The sequence below is a fragment of the Carettochelys insculpta genome, chromosome 9 (genome assembly GCF_033958435.1).
Source record: "Carettochelys insculpta isolate YL-2023 chromosome 9, ASM3395843v1, whole genome shotgun sequence".
NCBI classification, from domain to species: Eukaryota; Metazoa; Chordata; order Testudines; family Carettochelyidae; genus Carettochelys; species Carettochelys insculpta.
Genome location: NC_134145.1, coordinates 58,633,721 through 58,660,133, shown reverse-complemented (window position 1 = coordinate 58,660,133; position 26,413 = coordinate 58,633,721). Strand labels below are relative to the sequence as shown.

General features: G+C 38.9%; 1 protein-coding gene across 1 annotated transcript in view; it reads left to right on the top strand.

The window, feature by feature from the left end:
- CEP350 (centrosomal protein 350) overlaps positions 1-26,413 on the top strand; it is a 104,237-nt gene that overhangs the window by 14,067 nt on the left and 63,757 nt on the right. The window contains exons 3-12 of the mRNA XM_075003319.1: positions 1,525-1,598; positions 1,688-1,802; positions 2,511-2,643; positions 3,728-4,362; positions 6,878-6,991; positions 9,967-10,080; positions 14,696-14,842; positions 17,323-17,987; positions 19,389-19,510; positions 21,259-22,322. Coding sequence (XP_074859420.1) covers positions 1,525-1,598; positions 1,688-1,802; positions 2,511-2,643; positions 3,728-4,362; positions 6,878-6,991; positions 9,967-10,080; positions 14,696-14,842; positions 17,323-17,987; positions 19,389-19,510; positions 21,259-22,322 — 3,183 coding nt within the window. The remainder of the gene's footprint in view (positions 1-1,524; positions 1,599-1,687; positions 1,803-2,510; positions 2,644-3,727; positions 4,363-6,877; positions 6,992-9,966; positions 10,081-14,695; positions 14,843-17,322; positions 17,988-19,388; positions 19,511-21,258; positions 22,323-26,413) is intronic.

Sequence of the window (26,413 nt, the reverse complement as noted above, 5' to 3'; positions counted from 1 at the left end):
GGTATGATAGTGTCCCACTGATTGTCCTCATTCCACCATGTTTCTGAGATGCCTATTATGTCAACTTCCTCCTTTGATATGAGGTACTCCAGTTCACCCATCTTATTAGACAGACTCCTAGCATTAGTGTAAAAGCATGTTAGAAAACTACCACTATTTATATGTCCGCCTTTCACAGACGTGGTGGATTTTTTTATGCACGATTGTTTCACATCTGATCTTGCCCATATATTATTTCCCACGTTCCCTATCTGACTATTTTGTGACTCAGAAAGTTCCCATCACGATTTAAACCATGGTTTAAACCCTCCACTCTCTGATTTGCTCACCTTGATTATCTTTTTCTGATTTGTCCTCCTTGCTTACTGTTTTTGGTTCTCTGTGTCTTAAATATTGAGTCTGTTCTGATCTGGCTATGGTCTGAAGAAGTGGGTCCGTCCCACGAAAGCTCACCTAATAAACTATTTTGCTAGTCTTTAAAGTGCTACTTGACTGCTCTTTGTTTTGATAGTGTATAGACTAGCACAGCTTCCTCTCTGGTATTTTTGAGTATTACTTTTCCATATAAGCAATGACTGTAGTTGTCATGTGGAAGATGTGTGATCACAAACAGGAGTGCAGGTTGTCCATGATATGAGATTTTGGTTAAGATGTGGCCCACACTGACAGAATTTGAGAATCCCTGCTGCAATAAATGTTGAGCGTATTTGACCTATAAAATCACCTATACCTTAATGCAGTTGACTTTGATGATCTCCTTGAAAGCTCTTGTGTCTTCTCAGAGCACACAGTACATGGTAGGCCTGTGGAACTCCTTGCCAGAGGAGGTTGTGAAGGCCAGGACTTCCACAGGGTTTAAAAAAAGAACTAGATAAGTTCACAGGTCCAGCCAGTGGTTATTAGCCATGATGGGTAGAAGTTGTGTCCCTAGCCTCTGTTTGTCAGAGGCTGGAAATAAATGACAGGGAAGGGATCACAGATTATGACGACTTGTTCTGTTCGTTCTCTCTCTGGGGCATCTGGCATTGCTTTCTCTTGGAAGACAGCTAGATGTACATTTGGTCTGACCCAGTATGGTCATTCTTGTTATATAGGTTTATATGTGGAATTCCCTCTAGAGTTTAGCGTTACAGAACACAGTGTCAGAGAGGTAGCCATGTTAGTCTGTATCTACAAAAACAACAGGAGGTCCTGTGGCACCTTATAGACTAACAGATATTTTGGAGCATAAGCTTTAGTGGGCGAAGGCCCACCTCATCAGATGCATCTGAAGAAGTGGGTCTGTGCCCACGAAAGCTTATGCTCCAAAATATCTGTTAGTCTGTAAGGTGCCACAGGACTTTTTGTTTTTGTAGAACATAAGATGTTTTCATTCTTAGTAGTTATGTTACAGTGAGGCCAAATGTTAAGACCTTTGTTGTTTTGTGTTATTGGCAGTGACCCACTTGCGGAAACAGATTTAGTCAACAGAATTTAGTTTGGATAATCTTTTTTTATACTAATCTTCATAATCTAATGTTTCAGGTCACAAGACTATGGAAGTTTATACAACCAGAATTTTACAGCTGTTCTTGCATGTGATTGTTTCATACTGTGAAGTGAGAGGAATGGTATACTTGAAAATTAAGTTGTAGCTTCATCATTCAAGAAATGAACTTGAGTATTGTTTTGTGTCTTGAAATTCTAGTTATGCTATATTGAGAACAAACTGGAGGTAGCACCTACCAGCATAGCGGTGTTTGATTCTGTCATGGATGCCAAGAAGCCTTCAGCCAGTGCTACCAGGAAAATAAGCAGGAAAGGTGTGTATTACTTAAAAGATTAATTGTATAGGTCAGGGTAAGAATAAGTCTTTCTGAATAGTACCAATTTTTATTTTTTAATCCTCTTTTCCCAATTTTCTTTGTTCATGAATTTCAGAGAAAGTTGGAACAATGTTTCTGTTTCTCCAGAATGCATTGTCCTGGGGGAAAAATGCTGCCTGTCTCTTGATGGTACTTGAAACTCACTAGAAAGGTGCTTTGCTGTAACTTGTGCTTACTATAGTCGGATACCTTGTTTCTACAGCATTCTAGCTACTAGTTACATGTGTTTGTGACTGGCTTTTGACAGTAGTATTACACTGGAGTGATCATCGAAGTCTTTACCATTTCTTTAACTGGTTAACTTATTTTAATAGTTTGATGACAGTGGCTTTCAAGAATAAATGCCCTTATAATATTGCATTTAGAGAGTGAACTACCACTGTGATTTACTTATCATTCCCAATTATGTTTTTTTTTAAATATCCTTTTGGAAGTTTTGTATAAAGAACTTAATGCAATGATTTGCTTGAGTGTTTGCCACTTACTCTTGGTGGCCTGAAACAGTTTACTGGTGAAGAGAAGGTGATAACTTAAATACTATTCTTGGGCACTAATGGAACTCGAGAAGAACTGCATTTCAAGCCACTCAGCCCTATGACACTTGTCTCCTAGCAGATGAAAGGATTCCTTTTTTTTCTGCTTTAGCCTCCAGGTCCTCCAGCCAAAACAAGTCACGCAAAGAGAAGTCCTCCCGTAGTCCTCTTCGAGCTACAACTCTGGAGAGCAATGTGAAAAAGAGTAGCCATGTGGAATTTCGTGAACCATTGGCTTCATACAGGTTGGTGCAAGAGATAACTGATTTCTACTGTGATAGATACAGACTAGAACAGAACTGTTGCCAGTGTTTTTATTTACACTTCAGGTCTGCCTTTATTTATTTTTTCTGCCAACTGGTGAAGAATAAACAAAATCTCTTGCCTTTTTATTAATGTCTGGTGTGTTGCACAAGAGGCTTTATTATCCATTTGCAGGATGATGTACCTAATGTTACGGAAGGTCTCTTACTACTTTAACTTGAGTGATAATCCCCCAATATTTGTAATATCACTTAAGTGTTGTATTTGTTGAATTCTTGTTCTTCTGTTAATCACTTATTGTAAAATAACATGCTATAAATCTACTTATGTCTACTAAATCTAAGCATTGCATTCTTAATATTGAGGCACTATATTTGTTTTTAAAGATCGGAGAGCTCTCTTAAAGGGGCTTAAGGGAGCTGGACACTCCAGTTAATCGAAGTGTTCTAAAAATTCCAGCCCTACTGACTACCACTCTTTTTCTAGTGATGAAGAAGATTTTTGAAAAAGAGATGATGTTCGGGTTGTGGGGGGTTATGAGTGAGGTCTTATAAAATCATGACTAGTTTAGAGAAAATGGATAAAGAAGTTCTGTTCACTGCTTCTAAATTAATAGACAGTAATATAAAAGGTTCAAAACAAACAAAAGGAAGTATTTCTTCACACAACGCACAATCAACCTTTGGAACTCTTTGCCAGAGTGGGCTAGGAGTGTGGAGTCTAGGCAAGAGGTGGAGTGGAGGTGCGGGGGTTGGGCAGGAGGAAGGTGCATGGGGGGGCACTTACCTTTGTAGCTCCCCAGCGGCACATGTGACTTTGTTCCCTCCACCTCTCCCAGGAGGCCACTGGGCTGGAGCACCAGTGCTGGCTTACACCACTCTCAGGTGGAGAGTGCTCTGAGCCTCACAGGCCTAATCATGGCAAGCTGTGGTCTGAATTATGGCAAACTGGGCTGAAAGTTTCCCACCCCTGAAATTGTAGGTGATAATGACTATGAAGTTATTTCAAACCTAATTTGTGCTATTTTACTGTTCTGTTTCTAATGTTGGCTTTCTTTTTTCATAGGGAAGCTTATGGTGCACCATCTTATCAATTGGAGGCAAAATATTTACTATCCGGTTTAGACATTAATGAAGCCCAGGGTAAGAATGAAGGAATGAGCCGTATAACATATGACAGGGATGAACGTGATTTACAGAACAGAGATTTTGAAAGCCCACGTTCTTCAGCTGCGGATGAGACAGTTGTTAGGTATTTGAATGACCGACCAGCAATAGATGCTTTGCAGAACATTGAATCTCTTTTTAAAGCTGTAACACCTACAAGAACAGAAGAAGAAAAGACTAATGCATCCAGGAGAGACGAAAGCAGCGCTAAAACTCCTTTGACTAGTACATCACAGCTTGCTGAACTGAAAGGGATTAGGCTAGGTGAGTCTTCCCCTTCTTCTACTAGTACTTCCAGTGCCCACAGGCTGGAAATCTTAAAACGGAGACCGCACGATGCTAAATTTCATGATGCTAAATTGGAGAAGCTGAAGGAGCGCATTAGGAAGCAATGGGAGCATTCAGAAGAATTAGGCAGCAAGGGACAACTTCTGGGATATGCTGAGCAGCCTGTAGTGGTAACAAATGTGGAGAACGCAGTGACACCAAAAGTCAGAAAAGTGGCAGTTGCACCCCCGGCTCCAACATATAAAGGTATGTAAATCCTATATCTTGTATTATTTACATGTAGGGGGAGAATGAGAGAGGAGAGTTTTTGTAGAGCAGTATGTCAAGATGTAGGAATTGGGTTGTGATTTCTGTCTGTTTGGGGAGGAATAATTTAAATATGATGATAGGCAAGAAGTTATGCCATTGAAATGTACACCTTCAGTCTGTTTTATAAGAGTTATAATTCCTCCTGCACCTTCTCCTCAATTAAGATAGAAAATTAGAACAAGTCATCTCATTACTCTCTCCAGTTACCTGCATACTAGATGTGTTTTCGTGTTGCTCTGAGCAGCTTTTGGTAATTTATATATGCTGGGAAAAAGTTTTGTAAAAGATAAATTAAAGGTTTGAAGCAAAAGCCAAGATGTGCAAGGTTAAGCTTTTCACTTTGTTCATGTTGAAATATAAAGAGAATCAGATAAAGATGACGCTCTTGTTAGGTATTTGAATGATTGACTAGGAATAGGTATGAATTTCTGATGAAAATAAGATTGGGAAACCAGGACTTACTTTCTTAAATCTAGGCTCCCATCATTTCTGTGAGTCTAGAATGGCAATAGTGATATTCTAATATCATCTCTTAATAACATTTATGGATTTTTTTACAAAAAGAAACATGCAGAAACCCCTAAAGGTATGATTATTGAGATTAACGAAAACACCCTTTTACAGTTCAGATAATCCAGTATGATGCTTCTTTAAATTATACAAATGCATTGTACTCTTATAGATAGTTTATAAAGTGTTGTTTATTCATTGACCTGCGTTAGTTTTTTTTTTTTTTTTAAAGTTGTTACTGACTATAATGGAAATAAAATCTTGAACTTTTTTCATATAACTTCTTTTAAATTTTTGTTGCACATGCACTGGAAATAGGTTTTATCTGTGAAATTAAGGTCCATCTTTCTCCTTAAGTTCAGTGATACTTTTGGAAGGGAATAGTCTGTAGATGAAAAGTGTGTAGACCCCATTGTGCTCAATAACATCTTTGAAATCTAACAGCTTGATTAGTTTTTGCATTTCTCTGAAATCTCTAAAAATGAATTCTGGTCTTTACTCTCTGCCTTTGAGTTGTTGAATAGGTATGAATTTATGATTAAAATAAAACTTTGGTGATCAAGCCTTGTTAGTGCCTTTGGTAATGCTTGGCTCCTTGTTAACCTAGAGCTTGTCAACTGCTTGCAGTGTAGCACAGGTTGAACCTCTCTTGTCCGGCACCTTTGGGACCTGACCAGTGCTGAACAAGAGAATTAGCCAGACAATGAGAGGTTAATACAGGAGGGTCTCAGTATTCACAAGGGTTCTGTGTTGAGAACCCTTGCGAATGTTGAATTTTACGAATATGGCAGCCTGCCCTTGGGAAGCGGCGGCCGCTGATGCTCACTGCCCCGGGGAAGTGGCTGCTCCTGAATAATTGAGTTTGCAAGCCTTAAATTTGCAAATATTGAGCCCCTACTTTATTGTCTAGCACATTACCAACACTTTCACTGCTTACTGGGCTGTTAGAAGACATTTAGGAATAAAATTACAGCTAACAACAGCCCAGAACACTGAGAACCAGGATTGGTGGGTGTAAATAAAATTTTGTGGGACCACGGGAAATTTGGCCACATCCATGGTAAGTGGTCATCCGGCTAACTAAAATAATTTCAGATTACAGATGAGAGAGTTGTGGATTAGAGAGGTTCAACCTGTACTTTCTCCTAACGTACTTTAACTTGGCACCTAACAAAATCTTTTCTGTGATGCCCAAGGCTATGTTTATATTATAAAGATAAGTTGACTTACAGTAATTACTGCAGTTGCTGGTGTCCACACCACCCACTTTCTGTCTGTGGGTTGTATCCTTGCCTGGAGCGCTTCCACCATCTGAAGATGGACAGTGTGGGGAACTGAGAAGCCAGAGCTCTTCGCTTTATGTAGCTCCCCACTGAGAGCTCAGCTGCCTCCAAAGGATATTTTCCTTCCCACTGCCACTTGGGAGTGGGTGGGCAGCTGCGTGGGGCATCTCATCTCCAGCAGTGAGACCTGTGCTCAGATCCTGGGCAGCTTCTGTGCTCCTGCCGAGGAGTCAGGATCCTGGAAGGTGGTAGGGCTTCCACGGGTGAGCTGGGAGCCTGTGTGGTAGCCTGAGCTAGGAGCCAGAGGGTGGCATCCTGGAGACTGGCTTGGAGTGGAGACGGGGCAGCAGTCCTCCTCAGGAATCAGGAACTGTCTGTCTTGTCCTTTTGGAGCTCTAAAATTGAGGAGGAGGACAGCTAATACCCAATGTAAGGAACATAATGTGTATACAGACCTAGCTACGCTGACAAAAACTCTACGCCTCTTGTTGAGGTGGTTTTATGTTGACATCGTAGGGAAGTTACATCAGTGGGAGGAGCATTCCAGTATTTGCATATCCACTGTTTTGTTGACAAAATTCTATAGTGTGAACAGGGCTGAATAGCACAATTTTTCCTAAAGTTTATCAAGATTTCTGCAAAAACTCTGTTTATTGTAGGTTTCAATCCTGCTGAGACAAAGATTCGCACTCCTGATGGAAAGGTGTGGCAAGAAGAGGAATTTCACAACATCAGTAGGGAGTTGTATCGAGATATAGCACTCCAATTAACAGGTGAGAAGCAGATCTAAGTTTATTACTACGACAGGCTACTTGACACAAATCCACGGCAATTGAAAGTTGAGCTACGTAATAGTGCATATCCTGAACACCAGGGTTTCTTAAACTTATTTGATCACATCTCCATTCTTTGTGTTTAGTAATTTATGCCCGCCTGCCAAACAAGTAAGTATACTAATAAAAAAAAATCAAAATATAACTCTCTGTAAATATTAAAAACAGTAAGGCATTGAGTCAAACAGCAGAGACATTTACATATATGGTAATGTAAATTTTAAGTGAGGTGCTGCTGACTGCTGTGTTACTTTTGGTGATGGGTACCCAGTCAGCAGTCACTGCTCTTCAGCGAAGCAGCTGTGAAGGCAGGGCAGAGGGCAGTATAAGGTGCTCAGTACACTTTTTCCTAAAGTTTCTAGCTCCCTTAGAATACATTCTGTCCAGAGAAGAGTAACTGAAATGATTAAATGTCTAGAAAATATGACTTATAAGAGAGATTAAAAGAATTTGTTTAGTTTAGAAAAGAGAATGCTGAGAAGGGACATGATAGTGGTTTATAAGTACCTAAAAAGTGTTACAAGGTGGAAGGAGGAAAAATATTCTCCTTTAGGCTCTGAAAATAGGGCAAAAAACAACGGGCTTAAATTGAGCAAGGAATGGTGGTTGTAGAATCTCCATCAGTGGGGATATTTCAGAACAGGTTAGATAAATATCTAACAGGGTTGATTTAGAATATGATGCTTGGTCCTGTTGTGAGGGCAGGGAACTGGACTTGATGACCTTTTGAGGTCCCTTCCAGTTTTAGGATTCTATGACTGGGGAACCACAGAGTTGTCTTAAAGCCATTTTGCATTTTTTGCTGCACTTCTAACCTGGGGTAGTCAATGGCAGACTGCAAGCCAAATCTGGAACCCCAGACACATTTGAATCATCCTACAAATCTTTTTAATTTTTTGCTGCTGCTGTTCTTTTTTCTTTCCCTTTCTCAGGAGTCATGACTATACCTTAACGAAAAATAGACTTTCCTTGTTTCTGCTCGTTTTTTTAATTCACATTACTCTAATATTTATAGATATCTTATTACATTTGTTATCTTATTTTTTGTAGAAATGCCATTTTTTAAAGTTGAATACAAACATTTTGCCCCAGTTAAATAAGCATCTAGTTCATTTCTCTTGTTTTCCCAAGGACTTAGTTCAGAAAGAGGAGTGAGTTGTATGCAAGCTTGGCCATATGTCTCTCCTGATGCCATGTGTACAACAGCTGTCTGGAATGATCTCCTTCAGTTGAAAAGATCATCTCAAATAGCTGATTCCAAGTAACTAATCTATAGTCATTCATAGTACATACTGTAAATGTACGTTGAGCTTGTTCTGTTAAAAGTGGTCATACGGACAGATAATCTAACTTAGATATATTCACCATGTCCTGTATGGTCAGCTGAACCAACTTTTTTTTCAGCCTGGTACTCAAAACAGCAACAGATCTGAAATTTCTGCTCCACTCTCAAGAAAGCGTCTTTTAAAAATTGAGGGTTTTTTAAATTGTGATTGTGGCCATATAGAATCCTACCCAATGGGGTTGTTGATTCTGAATCCCACACTTGGATTCACTTCTATCTGCTTCGCATGTTAAAATAAAAATTGCCCTATCTACACAAGTTTTAAAAGTGTGTTAAAATACTTTTGCTAAACACATTTTAAAATACAGATTGAATCTCTCTAGTCTGGCACCCTTGGGACCTGACTGGTGCCAAATGAGAGACCTTGCCAGACAACAGGAGGTCAGTACTGTCTGTCAGCGTTACCAATGCTTTCATAGCTTACTGGGCTCTTAGAAGACATTTAGGAGTAAATTACAGCTAAATAACAGCACAGAATACAGAGCCAGGACTGGTGACTGTAAACAAACTTTTATGGGACCACAGGAAACTTGGCCACACCCATGATAATTGGTTGTCCAGCTAACTAAAATCATGCTGAATTACAGATGTTGCTGGATGAAAGAGTGCCGCACTACAGAGGTTCAACCTGTACTGTGCCACATTTTTGTTAGTATATACAAGCCCATTGGTTACATTCCATTGGCTCACATTTGGTTCACTTTTTGAATGCTTTCTTTGCAGCCGTGAGGGGTATGAGTGTTACAAGGTATTTTTTAAAATTAAAGCTTAAATGATGCAAAACTGATGCAAATCTAAATCAGTGTTGCTTTTCTAGTGCAGTTAAGCACCCATGACTGTTTTGAGTCAGCTGTCTGAGGCTGCAGGGCTGTAAAATTGCAGTGTAGATGTTTGCCCCCTTGAGTCCAAATTACCTGGCAGAGGTCACTAGTGGGTGTTGGAGTTGCTGTTGGAAATGTTCAGTGAGTGTATTCTGTGGCTAATTCTACCTGCACAGTTGAAACAAGTACAGTCCTCCGCTGTTCAGTCTCTTACATTTTGATGGATCGGTTGGGAGCCAAGGATTCAATGTGCTAGCATGCATAATGTAGAGGAACTAGGCATAGCCCTTTGAGTTGAAGCATTGATATGTACTTCATAAAATTTACCTTGTCTTTTTGTAGAATAAACATGCAACAGTATTTCAGATAATGCCAAACTGTTAATATGACTTCTAAAGCCAAAATGAACTTCCTAACCATCTGTTACGGCTTTGCCGTTCTCTAGTATTTATGTGAATAGCGTTTAATACAAAATGTTCATTGAGAGTGTTTGCCCAAAGGATAAGCCTAAACAATGCATTGTAGAATCTGATCTGGGAGTAAAAGCTAGTTACCTATGTCTTTGCATAGTAGAGGGAACTGCTGGACTCTGACGTAGTGCATATGATGTTGAGAGCAGTCATGCTGCAGTTCTCTGACCGTCCCCCACTTCATGATGGTAAACGCTGAAGAAAGTTTGCTTCTGTGGATTTTTTCCCCCTTTCTTTGGAGTGTCAACTAACCATTTACACACAATGTCTGCTTTTCAGAGGATTCAACAGGGAAGGAGAAACCTCCTGAGAAAAGTAGGGAGAGGAAAGCACCGAGACCAGTGCGCAAGGTCCAAAAGCTGACAAGGTCCTCAAGCCCAGATTCCAAGCCAGGTGACTAGTAGTAGTCTTAACATAGGCTTCTTTCTAGATCTGTATGTTCAGCAATTAGTTATCCCCCACTAGCTTTTGGGTTTTTTTTTTTTCCTGTCTAAAAAATTTTCTTTTCCTCTGGTGCTGTGTGCAGCTCACAGAAACCACAGACGATTGTGTGTATTTCACAGGGGTTGTCTGAGGACATTGACCAAAACAGTGGTGACCAACAACAACAGGACTGTTCTTTGTTCTCTGTCTGTGTGTGCTCTCATATATGTGGAAGAGCCTGGGTGATGAGTGTGATATACTTCCCTGGGGAGCAACCTGGAACTGGAGTACCTTTGAGCCATTTTTTCACCAGCCTCAATGCCTTCTCTCACTGTGATTCTGTGACAAGCTGCACACTTCTCCTAGTCTTCCATTCACACAAACATTTACAGGCAAGGACACACGCAACTGAGTAACACGAATGCTTTTATCAGCCTCTCATTAACCAGCAATAGAGATGCTCGATCTTCCCAGCTTAGGACCTCACAACTGTACCATCTTGCTGTGGTCGGAAGCCTGACCACTGTAAATTGTGTATGCAGTCCACTCCTCCTTCAGTGTGGAGAGAAGACAGGGGTTGGTGCAGATTTTCTCTTTATACTTCAAACACACTGATTTGGGTGAAAAATATAAAACAGATTTATTAACTTCAGAAAGATTTCAAGTGTTTTTTACTAGTAACTGTGCAGATCAAAGTAGATTATTTACAAAATAAAACAGAATCCTGGTCTAAGGTCTATAAACTAGACAGGATTTGAATCAAGCAGTGTCTGACCCTAAGGATAGAAGCAGTTCTGATTTTCCATACTGGGATCCTCTTTTCCAGCTTGCACCACTTCTACAGTCGGTCTTTATTTCTGAGGAGTTTCCATTTGTTTAGGTGTGGGAGGAGTGAGGCCAATTGATGTCAGTTTCCCCTTTTAGAACTTATTCCAGGTGGAGAGAACTTAATTGACCCAAAAGCCCCTAGCATAGTTAGTGGGAAAAGTACAGGTACAAGATGGAGAATGATGTAACGTGAGCTGTTCACATGCTCTTGTATGCTTCAGTGAGTCATAGAAGGGGCCATTGCCCATATTCTGTCTAGAACATTCATGAGAAAGTCCATCAAGTGAGGATAAGCTGCTTTTTTGGCCCAGTGTGTTTAGTGATAGGCCATCAAATTGAATAGTTTATTTACGATGTGCTGCCTAGACTGGATATAAACTACTCTGAAATATAGGTGCAACTTCAGATATAAAGAGTATGATTACATTCAGCAAACTGTAACTTCTTCCACGTAACTTTTCCATTGATTCTTTTCACTCTGTTTGCAGTGGAGACTGATAGTCCCTCCATCATTGCTGGCAGCCATGTGTGAGTTAGGATAGGCACCAGAAAAGAAACACTGTAGCTGTGTCTATGCTAAAATGTTTTGTCTACATAAAAGTGCTTCTGTGGACAAAACTAGGGAGCATCCACCCTACAAATGTGTTCTGTCTAGAATCTTTTGACAGAACACAGTCTTTTTCCCAGCACAGTTATATGTTGACGGTTTCAGGCATAGCACCGCTGTAGACAGATTCAGTAGACAGATTCAGCAGACAGAAAAGTAGTGTACATGCTCCAGCGGCCCTCTGTCGTCAGAGGGGGCTTCCAGTCCACCAGACAGCCCTGTTTGCAGAGCTGCTTCTGGTTGGCTGTTCTGTCAACAGAAGGCTGGGCAGTCTGACCGCTGTCTGACAGTGTGTGTCAACAGGGAGAACCCCATTAGGTGTAGATGTGTGCTGTAGACAGACGTTCTGTTGGCAAAACTCTGACAGTGACTTCTGTAAGCAGAACTTTGTAGTGTAGACCCAGCTTATGACATTCTGCATCCTAAAGCAACAGATCTTGTGCAAAATATCGTGTATTTTAAAAAGGTTCATGTATATATGACATATTTTGTACAAGATTTGTTGCTTTGGAGTGCAGAATGTCATAGCCATAAGCCTTCTCCCTCACTTAGAAAGTAGAATTCTCAAAACTGCAACAGAAGTTGTTTGTTCTGGGTAAAGATGCTTGAAATTTAGAGCTACTGCTAACTTCAGTTTGGTTTTATTTGGGAATCTGAAGATACATTTCCCAAAGTTCAAAGGGTATTTGAATTAAGGAAACTTGTTAACTTCATGGGTTAAGAACGGAATGATGTCTCCTTGAAAAGGAAAATTAAGAATGTTCCATAACACATTTCTGACCATAGTATTAGCCTAGAAAAGGGAGTACCCCAGAGACAGTTGAACTCAGTATCGCTATTAATTTTGTGGTGTTATCCAGCTGCACCTATCTCTGGGTGAAAAGATGTAAGTCCCTATCTCTTCTGCTGAAGAGGCATCAGAGCTGGTTCAGTGGCATATCTGTAATGATGTTCTCTCTCTCTTTTCAGTCACTGGAGTAACAGAATGCATAGCATAGCTAAGTGCTATAAATAACTGCAGCTCATATTCTGCTTTGTTAGCTTCTTTTAGTGTAGACAGCTGGCCTGAAATAGAAGATGAGCTTTTCCTTTTGGCTTTCTGAAGGCATAGATGTAATTGAGAACAGCAAGTTAGGCAAGAGAATCTCTTTTGATGAGTCTGTCTATTTTAAAAAGATTCATGTTAATCTGCTTCAAGTTCAAGTGATGGGTTTGTAAGGCACTTGCATAGTTTTACCATTGCTGAAATGGTGCCTTTTCAACCTTTTATCACAGAAGTCTAGTGCTTCCGTTAAAGAAGCATTGCAGATGCTGAATACCAAAACATACTAGACCTGTTGTCCTGTGGGACCTCAGAGACTAACACATTTATTAGGTAGTGAGCTTTTGTTGCTGTGTTAGCCTTACTTTTTTTCATTTAGTTAGACTTAAGGTATAGGCATCTCAGATCCCTTTCGTGCCAGTCAGCTATGGTCCCTATTTGTTCATCTGGTTTTTAAACTATGCTCATGATCTAGTGTCTAAGCATATATAGTTCAAAATTTCAACTAATAGACAGGCTGAAATTGACCTTATTATTCATTACATGTAACTAAGGTGTTTCTCAGCAGAGACTCAAGTGATACATAGTCCAAATTAAATAATTAGTACACTGCTTTTTCCTTATATATACTTTTCATCCAGTAGTCTTTGTGCTTTACTTCAAAACACTGTATGGGGAAACTAATGGGAAGAAAAATTAGATATATTTATATGTTTAACCTTAAAGCATTCAATGAAGATGCCTTTTTGGCAGTTCTGCAAGCCTCTAATCTGATATAGAGTCACAGAATAATATAAATGAATGATAAAAAAAAAAAAATTGTGATGCTGCCATTTACAACTGATTTCTGTTCCTAAACAATGCTTACATCATTCAGATAGTGTCTTGACCCTTTGCAGCTTCCCCTTCAAAAATTCCTTCCTAGAATGCAGTGGATTTGCATAGCCCAGGTCTTTTGTTGATTCATAGTTGTACATCCCTGTGACCTAGCTATCTCAGCAGCAGGTTTGCTTTTAAAGCATTCTATTGCTTTTAAAAGTCCTTTTGTGTTAACTAAATTGATGTCCATTTATCCTCAGTATTAAAAGATGAACTTCTGGGCCTTTGCTTTTATTCTTGCCACTCTGACATCGTATCAGTCTTTCTCTATTTATGCTCTGCTTTCTCATTTTACTATTAAAAAAAAACAAACAAGCAGTCGTGTAGCACCTTAAAGACTAACAAAATAATTTATTAGGCGATGAGCTTTCATGGGGCAGACCAAGCTCTTCAGATATGGAGGTACTCAGTACAGCACTGACGGTTTTCTAACACAGAGATCCAAAAGAAAAGCTGAAATAAAACTGACAAATCAGATAGAGTGGTCTGAAAGGGGAAGGCGGGGTGCAAAGGGTGGGGAGAAGGGGAGCGAAATACTAAGTGGACTTCACTCCCTTCCTCCCCACCCTTTGCACCCTGCCTTCCCTTTTCAGTCCTCTGTATCTAATTTGTCAGTCTTTATTTTAATTTTTTTCAGATATCTGTGTTTAAAACCATCAGTGCTGTGCTGCGTATCTCCAGATCTGAAGAAGTTGGTCTGCCTCACAAAAGCTCATCACCTAAGAAATTGTTAGCCTTTAAGGTGCTACGTGACTACTTGTGGTTTTTTGTTTTTGTTTTGTTATGTTTTGGTTTTTGTTTTAAGAATACAGACTAACATGGCTACCTCACTGTTATTCATTGTATCTTGAGTGGAAACAGTAAAAAGCCTCATTTTTCAACCTCACAGTCTTCTACAGACTGTCTTTTTATCTTCAGTAATATTTGTCTTAAAATCTTTTCGGTCAGCATAGGATTATTACGTCTACATTTTTTGTGAGGATACAAGTTATTGCAAGATGCTTTTGGGTTTTTAATTTGTGCTGTACGTTGGCAATAAGCATTATACTTCAGCCTTCATGTACTTTATGGTTTAAGTCTATTTATTAGGCCAGGGTTGGCTAGATGAAATTTTTTCCATTTGTTTGGAGCCTAATGGTTCTTAGTGTAATTAATAAGTAGATGGTTTATAGCAAGTACAAGATGCACGGGAAGATATATCGAGTGCTTCATTTTTTTGCTTTGTCTAGGTGGAAGCCATTTCATCAGTACATCATCTTGGCGAGATGGACAGAAGCTAGTGAAAAAGATACTGGGTCCAGCACCTAAACTGGATCAGCAGCATAAAAGAGCAACATCCAGTGACAGAACTGGGAGAGAGAGGACTGCTAAATCTCGTAAGCTGTTCTGTATTTAACGCTAGCTTTTTCAGTGCGTTTTAATTTTTTATTTAACTTCGTGGACTTACAAGATATGAAGAGGCTCCTACTATATTAGAAAGATGTAGTTGTTAAGGTTGCAACTCAACTGTGTTGGTTTTTTTTTCAAAACTTTATTTTTAATCCCCTATGAGTTTGGTTTGGAAAGTTAGTTTGGCCTGAAAATTGTCAGCTTCTTGTGGATCCCTTTCCAGGTGTATATGAAGGTGAGATCAGAGACATTTGGAGTAACAGGGCCCATTGGAGCTATGCTTGCACCTTCCAGGGCTTTGGGCACAGTGAAGAACATAAAGGATAGATCTTCAGGCCAGGGTCGAGGTGAATGCTGGGAGATTAACTCTATAGATGGTTTTCATGGGGAGACTTCCTGCTGGAGAGTTCTTGAATGCTGGAAGTGCTGCTGCCACCAATACTGCAATAGAATAAAAACCACCAGCTGAACATTTCCAACTCCTCTATTCATGTACATGTTAACCGTCTCTAGTCCTACACCTTCGGTGCTTGACTGGTGCCAAACAAGAGACTTTGCCAGACCACAAAAGGTCAGTATTGTCGAGGAGCATTACCAACACTTCCAGTGCTTACTGTGCTCTTAGATGACATTTTGTCATAAATTACAGCTAAGTAACAGCAACACTGAGAGCCAGGACTGGTGGCTGCAAACACTTAATGGAACCATGGGAAACTCGGCCACACCCACGATAAGTGGTTGTCTGGCTATCTACAATCATGCTGGATTATGGATATTGCCTGACAATACTACTTTTTCCGAATATCAAGATATTAACTTGGGCACCTGAGCAGTGCGCGCGCGCGCACACAGATTTTGGGAGCCATAGATACTGTAAAATAGGTGGCCAGTGTGTGTTGGGGCGAAGGGTGTTTTTTCCTTTTAAGGTAAAGGTTTTCTGCCAAGTTTTGAAGAAAATTCATCTGTTTTGAATTAAGAAAGAATGGAGTTGCGTCACTGTGAGTGAACACTTACTGAAACATTGTATATAGATGTGATTTAGCTAAGCTGGTGCACCGTCACACCTCTAATTAAAACTAGTGCAACTTGTGTGTATAAATAAGACCAGGGTTGAAGTCAAAGATATGTGGTTATGTTTTATTAGGAATCAGTTGTACCTTTTGGTAACCTTTACTGAAGTTAGAGTGCTGGTTGTAAACCTGGAGATTCTGATCTCCTCCTTACAGCAAAACCTATGTCCTGGAACTCTCTCTTTCATATTTATAGTTATGGTGTTAAGTGTAATTCCAAAGCTTCATGACGCGAAATTGTCACTGTGGAGATCAAGAAGGATTTTTTTCCTGAATGATAGAATGTTGAAATAGTGTATTATGCTATTCATTTCTTTGAAAGAGCAGAATTTTGCCCCCTGTGGTCTTCGTGGTCTTTAGTCTATTCCAACAGGACAAATCTGTATTCTTAATATAATATAATATAGCAATTATAACTTAGTATATATGGACTCATGTCATGGTCAATACAAACTTAATTATATTGATTTTTAAAAAAAAGTAAAGAACAGACCATAAAACTTTGGGCATTCCAACAATGTACACGTTTCACAGCAAATTTGGCAGAAAAATTGCACTTCTAATAATTTCTTTGCCTAATGTCTAGTTTCATTCAGAAACAAACTTTACAGCATATTTGTAAAGCTGTATAGGACAGAATTAATTATAAACTGAAATATCCTTAATTATAATTGTGTTAATGGAAACTATTAAAATATGCCTGTGTATCTTGGTAGCAACCTCATGGCTACAACCTGTGTTTCAGTTAGTACTAATATATGTAAAACTTTGGAAGTTGTTGGCTCTGTTTGGTGCATTAGATTTTTTTGCAGATATTTCAGTTGTGGTTTCTGCTTCTCAAATCTGAGCTTTATCTGTAGCTTTAATATATAGTGCTTTTGGCATGTTAAACTTGAAGTTTTCTCTTTCCAGTGAAACTGACAAGAGTGTTACAGGTTGAACCTCTGTAATCCAGCACACTCTCATCCAGCAACATCTGTGATCTGGCATGATTTTAGGTAGCCAGATGACCACTTAGGGGTGTAGCCAAGTCTTCCATGGTCCCATGAAGTTTCTTTACAGCTACCAGTCCTGGCTCTCAGTGTTCTGTGCTGTTATTTAGCTGTAATTTCCCCCCCAAATGTCTTCTAAGAGCCCAGTAAGCAGTGGAAGTGTTGGTAATGTACTGGGCAATATGGACCTCCTGTAGTCCAGTAAATTCTCTCATTTAACACTAGTCAGGCCTCAGGGGTGCAGGATGAGAGAGGTTCAGCCTGTAGTTCATCTCTTTCCTTTTTATGGTCTTCAGTTATTGACCATTTTTATCTGAGTAGTTTAAAACAAAGTAAATCTTCTGTCCACACCTTTTTTCCATTTAAAATATTTAGATGTAGTATCTGACACCTTTTGTTCTTCAGCAGACCCTATTGGAAGGACTGGATCAGATCCCCGGCTGGATGTTACCAGTAAAACCTGTCCAAGAAGTTCTGAATGGTCAAAGGGTAAAGTACAGTCTGAAAATAATGTGAAGAAATTAGACTCTACTCTTCTAGATAGCAAACAAGAAGAATCCCATACCTCCTTAAATAAGGACTTCCTGCCTGTGGAAATACAAGGAATTCTTGATGACCTGCAGTTGGACTCAGTAACTCAGAGTACAAAGCAAGAGAAAGATGGGGAAAGGCAAAGTCAGAAATCTGCAGTGCCTACACAAGGTGCCAGGAGCCACAGTCCAACAAAAAGGAAACCAGACAAGTTAACTGCTAATGAAGAGCCTCAAGTTATCTCCAAGAAGCGACACTATGACACAGATGAGGTTCGCCAATATATTATTCGGCAGCAAGAGGAGAGGAAGAGGAGACAGAATGAAGAGAAGAAAGCGCAGAAAGAGGCCACAGAACGGAAGAACAAACGACTTCAAGAGCTTTACAAGAAACAGAAAGAGGCTTTTGCTAAGGCAAAGAACATGCCAATTTATGAACCTTCAGCAGCTAGGAGACTACAGGAAACCTATTCTAAACTGTTGCTGGAACGAACTTTGCTAGGGGAAACTTCTCAACTCCCTACTGCACTGGAAATGCAGGTATGGAAGTTTATTACCTCAGTATTTTATAGATAGGAATAGAAATAAACGGTAGAATACTTAAGAAGATGCTGAATTATCTTTATTATTGACAGCAGTTAAAGTAAGAAGCAGATTATATCTATGAAAAATTAGTAGTAGTAGAAATAAAATTTGATTTACCCACAAGACATTAAAAACTGAGGAATCACTTTGCTTCGGCACAACACACTGTAACGATGAATGGAAATTCAGTCTTTCTTAATTCTAACCAGAATCTGAGTTCAATGCATTGGTTAATAGATGCAATGATAGAAACTTAAGACTGCGTATAATAAAACTCCTCAGACTGGAATGAGGGACTGCATGTCAAATTACTTTGACAGAGCTGTGACTGTTGCAGTCATTCAGCTCACTGCTAGTTGAGACTGAGTGTGAAAAATGGTTGTAAGATGACAAGTCTTCACTGTTCACTTTCTTGCTTCCTCCTTTTTGGCTGGCTCAGTGTGTGAGTAAAGCTTGTTTCCTGGTCAGTTTTGTTGGGACAAAAATCTTGAATGTCCTCTCCTTTTTCTATTTTTGTATGCTATTAAAACTTTAATGTTGAGTTTTGTTTGGTCTCTTTGACTGTAATGGGACTTAAGCTTCTTAGTCACTTTGGCTATGTCTACACAGCAGCATTATGCCTGAATAAGGGCATGTCTACACTTCCATGAATATCCACTCAGTCAGGGTCAATCTTCCAGAGTTCAATTTAACGCATCTGCTAAAAATGCACGAAATATATCTCTTTGGGGTTGGCAGTCAGCCCTTGTACTCCTCGCTATCATGAGGAGTAAGAGAGGTCGAAATGAGAACCGCTTCTGTCGACCTTCCATGATGAACACAGTTAGGTAAGTTGATTTCCCATATGTCAGTTCTAGCTACACAATTGCTGTAGCTAGAATTGTGCATCTGAAATTGACTTTCAGGTTTAGTGTATACCTGGCCTAAGCTATTTCAGAAGAGGTATTCTGGAATAGCTTATTTCAAAATAGTGCAGTTACAAACAATATGTATTTTGAAATAGCGCTCAGCTATTGCAAAGTAGAGTGTCTACACAAAATAGAGCCTATTTTGAAATAGAGCCATTGGATGCACTATGGTTTATTTCTAAATAGGCTCTATTCCCTGTCTCCACAGCCCCTAGTTTGAAATACCTGTTTCAAAATAGGCACTATTCCTGGTACAATGAGGCTTATCAGTTTTAAAATAAGGCATCCACTATTTTGGAATTATTTTGAAATGGCAGTTACATTGTGTAGATGTGGCGCATAGTTATTTAGAAATAGCGACTGCTATTTTGAAATAACTTTGCTGTATAGACATACCCTTTAAGTGCTTCTAAAAATGTTGCTGTTGGTGTCTTCTCTTTATTTCTAGCCAAGGCCTGGATATCAGCCCTCTGGGGAATCTGATAAAGAAAACAAAGCACAGGAGCGTCCTCCGAGTGCATCTTCCAGTAGTGATATGTCCCTGTCGGAACCTCCCCAGCCTCTTGTTAGGTAGGATGGTATGGATGTTTCCAGTTCTCCGTAGAATATAGTACACTGCTAAAACAATTCTTGTTACGTTGATTACTGACGTAAAAGTATTCTGTGGCAGAAGGAATATTTGAAGCATAGTAGTATATTTTTAGTGATTGTACAAAAAGTGATGCACAGAAATTTAATTTTGGTTACCAGTATGCATCAAAATTATAGCATCTATAAATATTATTTTAAATATAATTGACATCAGCTGCTCTTATTCTACTATAGATATCTCAGAAAGGTGAGTTTTCTGAATCAGGGGCTTGTCTTTACTCTGTCTTTACTCTACAAGCACAAGTAAGCATAACTGCCAGTTGGATTGTCATTCTCTATTTGGTTCACCTCAGTATTTTCTTCCTCACTTTCAGATTTCGGTTCAGACTTTTGGTTCTCACCTTCAGGGCTCCACACAAGTCTGTGCTTGTACTTCTGATCTAACTTCCTGTTCTCCAGCTTGCTCATATTTACCCTTTCTATTTCCTTCAAACTACTTAATTTATATCTTTCTATCATTACCTTCATACATGAAATAATCTCTCTTCCTCTTGTGTACTAAACAGGTTCTTGCTCATTTTCAGTAATCCACTAAAGTCAGAACAGCATGGGTTGGAATATCTGTGCAGTATTTGGACACTGAACTGTCATCTCGTCATTTGATAGGTTGTCTAATTTAGGTTGTAAGTCCTTTGAAGCATTGACTGTCTTCCTCTTTTCTGGAAATTTAAACTAATGAACACTGATTAATAGCTTTAATACTCAGGATGCATACTGAAACATGCAAAAGTGAAAAAATAACTGTTAAGGCTGCATGCACATCCTTATCTCTGTCCCCTTGCATATGTATATTATTTGATCTTTAATTACATGATCACATACCATTTTTTTAAATAATTTATGTATCTCATTACCTTTGTCAGAATTAAAACTGTTTTCTGGTGCAGCAATATTTGTTTCTTAGGCGGAAAGACTTAAGCTAGGGCTAGGAAATTCAAGTACTAATAGTTTAAATACTACATGTTATTGCTGTATAACTCAATATTAATATACTACTGTAATTGGTACCTTAGCAACATCTAGGGTGGGGTGGGTCTAATAACAGGAAAGAATTGAGACTAGAATGGCTTCATAATTTATTTGGAGAATCATGTAAGTTGAGAAGCAGGATTTAGCTGGTGTGTTTTTCAGGAAAGCTAATACTCATGCTATGTACTAACTATTAAAATGAAAGAAGGAAATTTTTAGACTGTAGGTCACTGAAAGAGGTGTCCTTTTGGAGAACCCTAGTTAGGGAAAACTTAGACATCTATAATAAAAAGCTTTTATTTTTATTTTGTGACTTTGTGAACATGCTTTTATTCCACATGGCATGTGTCTTATCTGTGCCTGGAGTGTCAGTTGCTATGTGAGTAAAATTGCAGAGGATGTTCTTGGCTTGGAAGATTCCATGAGATGTGTGTCATCTAAATTGCATTCTGTAAACTTGTACAAAAAACTTGCTTTTTCTTACCAAAGAATACTATCTGGCATAACATAATAAAATTTAAAAGAATATTTAGACTTTGAATGTATATGCTTATATATTTTATATAAGTACAGTATAGAGCCTTTTTATTTTTGGTACGTCTATAATTTGTTTCCCAAAGGTATACGATCACATGAGCTGTTAAAGTACGTCACAAATGTACTTGGTCACAATTATAAGTCTTTTCTTTTGATTCTAGAAATGATTTGATGGATCCTGCATGGATACAGCCAGATAGACTGAGTCCAAGAGTCCAACACACTCACCCACAACCTCTTGCTGGCTCAAGTGGAGGACTCTTCTCCCAACTTTTGAGTCTGGAGCAGATGGGCCTTTTGCCAAAGGACTTCGACTCCTTACTGTCAACCAGGAGGAACCACAATGCTCCTGTGGGATCCCTGACTTTGACATCTCAGCCTTATCAGACTTCATCTGCTGCACAGCAAGATCTCTTAGTAAAACCTAGTATCAGCCAATATAAGAGTAAACTGGATCGTATTGAAGCCCTGAAAGCTACAGCTGCTTCTTTGTCTAGTAGAATTGAAAGTGAAGCTAAGAAGTTAGCTGGGGCTGGCATCAACTATGGCTCAGTGTGGAATTCTGAGCATGAACTGTTGCTGGGGAACCAAGATGATAAGCACTGGGCTAAGGCTGTGAGTCCCCCAGTGAGAGAGGATAATGAAGACATTTTCTCAGCCAGAATTCAAAAAATGTTAGGTACTTGTGTGTCTCATACAGCCTTTGATGATAACCTTCCTGGAGTGGGCAACCTGAGTGAATTTAAAAAGCTCCCTGAGACTATCAGGCCTCATACTGCTGCGGTCAGACTTGAAATGAGATCCCCAACCAGCCACAGAGCTGAAGGAATGGTTTGGCCTTTATCAAAGAGGCAGACTGACTCTCCTGGGTCTGAAAATCAGGCTTACGACCAAAACAAAGGCATAATTTCTCATGATTCCAGCACAGATTCAATCAGTGAAGGTCCTCTTTTAAGTGAGGGGAGTGTCTCTGAGGAAGAAGGTGGCCAACGCAGGAAGTCTCCTTTGAAAATTGCTGAGGTATTAAAAGAAAAAGAGTTCTGTGTTGGAGAGAGAGCGGCTTTTGAGCCTATCAAAGAGTTTCAGAAGGAAGCAGAAAAGTATTTACCACTTTTCACACAGACAGATGTCTCACAAAGCAAAGGACCATGGGAGGAACTGGCCAAGGGAAGTCCACATAGTGTTATTAATATATTTGCAAAATCTTATCAACTACCTGGAAAAGGTAAGGAAAAAAAATGGAAATATTACCCCCAGAGGAGTCTTGTGTATTCATAATTTTCATGTTGACTGCATTTTGTAGTTGAATTCAGTGGTGAAGAGCCAATTTTCAAGTATCTCAGTAATTAATATGAAGATGGATTAATAAGGAATTGTTAATAAGGCTCAAGTGTGAATGAGGAAGTGTTATGTATTCTTTCATCTAACACAAGAACCAGGGTCACCCAGTAAAATTAATAGGCAGCAGATCTAAAACAAATAAAAATAAGTTCTTTGTTTAACAATGTGGTGGATTGATTTAAATCACCACCAAAATCATTGATTTAAATCAAGTTTCCCCTGATACTACTTTACATATTACTTCAAACAGTTATTCAGATTTTATCACTAAAATGTTCATTTACTGCTCAGTATAGCATTTTACAATATCTGAGAGGATATGCTTTTTGTAGTATTTTTAGATAATTTGATTTTTATTAATTTAGGAAACAGTACATAATACTCATTATGGGCTTGTCTAGACTACCTCCCTACTTTGAAGGGAGGATGGTAAGTAGGGTGTTGGGGGTTTATTAATGAAGTGCTGAGGTATATATGCAGCACTTCCATTAAGCAAGTTCCCTCCCACGGCAACTTCAAAGTGTTAAACTTCTGAGGTGTAAGGGGACTTCGAGGTACCCCGGGCACTTGGAGGTACTGGCGGGTGAGCCACAGCTACAGCGAGCCAGCGCTTCCAAGTTTAACACTTTGGAGTTGCTGGCCGGGGGGTGGGGGGGAGATTTGCTTAATGAGGTGCTGCATATGCACCTCAGCACTTCATTAATAAACTCCCAACACCCTACTTACCATCCTCCCTTCGAAGTAGGGAGGTAGTATAAACACAGCCTACCTGTGTCAAGCTGCAGGTGGAGCAGCAAAACATTAGGAATGTTAAGGACTAAATCATACACACAATAGCGCTTATATTGTATTAAACTAAATCTTAAATGTTGCATAAATGTTTCACATTTTCAATTGCAGTAGTTTCCTGAATAGCTGATTGATTGGCTGTCCTTAAACATTTTTTTTAAATGTTGCTAACTCTAACAGACAAGTTCTCAGACCACTAAATGGACAGCTTCCTTAAAACTTCTACAACTCTCTCTCATCCTCTCCACTCCAACTGTCATTTTGCTGAAGGTCTGATTCCAAGTTACCAGAAAACCTAAGAGTAATTATGCTTAGAGTGCACTTAATTTTTGAAGTAAGCCCCATTGAAAACAAGTGCAGGATGGGGTTCCTTTGGGAAAGCTGAGTTATGCTGAAGTAAAATATAGAATAGATTTATGACATCCTTATTATGGTCGATGACCTTGATGTTCCAAAAGAAGAGGCATGTGTTATGTAATATAAAATAAGAAAATGAATGGCAACTCTGAACTCTTGATTTCTTTTACTGCAGCTTTTTGAACTGTATACTTAGGTGATAGAATCTAAACCTAATTGAGTAATTGAACAAGCCATAAGGATTAGCTAAACTAAATGTTTTTTTCCCTAGAAATATCCAACCTAACCAATAGTTTGGTAGTTTACTCATTAAATCACACTAATGCGAAAAGACAGAGAGAGAATCTTGAAGAATGATGTGTTGCAGAGTTGATCTACGTTGTTCTTCTAACATAGCCACATCTTCTTCTGCTTCATTTTCTCCCAATAAGCAGTTTTCCTTACGGTATTTTATTCTTACAGCTAGGCCCATCATCATCTTACACTGCTTGTTCTGTACATGTTTTCCTTTTTTACCCATGGAACAAATTTCTCCAAAAAATTCCAAGATAGGGTCTCTCTTACACCCAGAAGCAATAGCAGTTTTTCTGTGGCAAAAGTGTAGGAGAATATAGGTAGCTCTGTGTGTGATGAATAATGTATTCCCTTTCTCTTTCCAGTCTGCTCCATTGTTCCTTTCTGTGTTTCCTTGGTCCAGTCCTATATTTTTTTTTTCTCTGTCTTTAGACAGTGACTTAGCTAACTGCAGTGCTTGCCCTGGTCCACCATCATATAAACACAGAACAATAACAGTCCTATGTAGCCTGCATCTGTCTTTGCACATGTTGGTCTGTGGCAGAAGCTGAAAGCCCAGAACTTTCAAGAGGCAAGAGCTGGTTATTAGGCTGGACAAACTAGAGGTATTAATTAATTTTTATGAGACTGTAAGTGTAGGCGTAGCATCTTTGTGATAACATTTACTTGTAACTTATTTTTAAATAAGAAATTTAATAGTGATCATTTTTTTAAAAATTAAGATTTAAAGGAAAAATCCTTTTAAAAAAAATTAAAAATAATATGTTATCCACGCAGTATAACACACAGTCAACCTTGGAAGTAGTTACTGGCGCTGTTCTGAAAGCCAAAACTAACTGGGTTCAAAAATAATTAGATAAGGTAGTGGAGGATAGATCTATTAATGCCTATTAGCCAGTATGGTCAGGGATGCAATCCCATGCTCTGGATGTCACTAATTTCTGGCTGCCAGAAGCAGGGAATGGGCAACACCAGTTGGATCATACAATTATATGTTCTGTTCTTTCCCTCGAAGCACCTCTTTCAGAAGACAGGATACTGACAAAGGATCTGACTTGCTACGACTGTTTTATGATTACATCCGTAAAACTTTCCTGTGCGTTTTGCACAATAAATAGTGCAAATAAATAATTTTTTTTGTTTTTTTGTCTTTTCCTGCTTTACAAGGAGAATTCCATTGTTTTTTGTTTTTTTTTGTGGAAGCAGAAGACTGCTTTTGCATTTAGGGTGCTACACTTCTACAGAGTGTATATAATTGAAACTTTGGACCTATTCAATTGTGAAATGCAGCACAATCTGTAATTTGGAAGTATATTTTAAAAATGTATGATCAGCTTTTAGAACATTGAATAATATGTAGAACTTGTTAATCTTAGATCACTCTAAAAATATATACCTAGGGTTTATTAGGTATCTTGTAATATCCAAATTGCTATGCTGCACCTAAATGACCTGGGGTTGGGTTTGAAAATTAGTGTGTGTTTGATACCTGACTTCACCCCTTGCAGTACCAAACAGTTTATCCAAAGAAATCTCCCTAGCTTCTCTGTGTTTGTAAGCCACTTGTATTTTTCTATTTTCCTCCCTGTACTGTTCATCTCAATTCCATATATACTCCACTTTAAATACCTACTATTGTGGACATCACCTTTCAATTTGGGATCTATTAACTATTTTCAGACCACTTTGCCAACTTCTGAGTTGGAAAGCTTTTATTTTAAAAACTAAGTGAATAATAAAAAAAAGCCGTGTTGCTGAGGAAAAGGTAAGTCCTGCTCCTCTTCTTTCTTTTCAGGTTTCTTTAATGTATCTGGGCAAGTGGAGCCAACAGGGAAAGCTGGGCCAGTGGTTGGGAGTATGCTTCCTCCTACCACAGCTCCTTTTCAAATCCAACCACCAATCCCACTGATGCGATTTCTTAAGTGAGTTATTTCTAACAACAGGATTCAAGCTTTGTGCCAAAGCTTTAACAACTTTTTATCCTGTTCTCTTCCCATTTCAGTTAGTCCTGAAAGATGGAATGCATACTACATGCAAGATTTGCTTAATGTAGTGATGTCTGTGTATATATGCCAGCTTCTCTTTACTCACAAAATTGTGATGCACTGTTGGGAGGTAGGCTACTTCCCTAGTGTGTAGATTCTTTTCTTTTTTAACCTGAATTCTTCCTATATTGTCTTATCCCCAGCAGTGGCTCAAAAAAATAATTTTGGCAGACTGTTAATGAAGTGATATCCCTGTAGCAGTCTCTGATCTTCCTAAATTAGGCATGAGAGTTACATCAATAGCCAAGATCTTTTAAGTGAGTAAGTTTATGGCTAATTGCTCCATTTGATGCTGTGTTGCTTATTTTCCAGAATTTTTCAAGCCAGACATTGCATTCTATTCTTATGTATAGCTGTCTGTCCTTTTACCAGTGCGCTTAATTCTCATCTGTGAGGCACTTGCTCGTGCCTTCAGATAGTCACGTGATGCTGAATGTTTTCCACAAATTAATTTATATTGTCCTTTTAATTTTTTCATTCTTCAGAAATG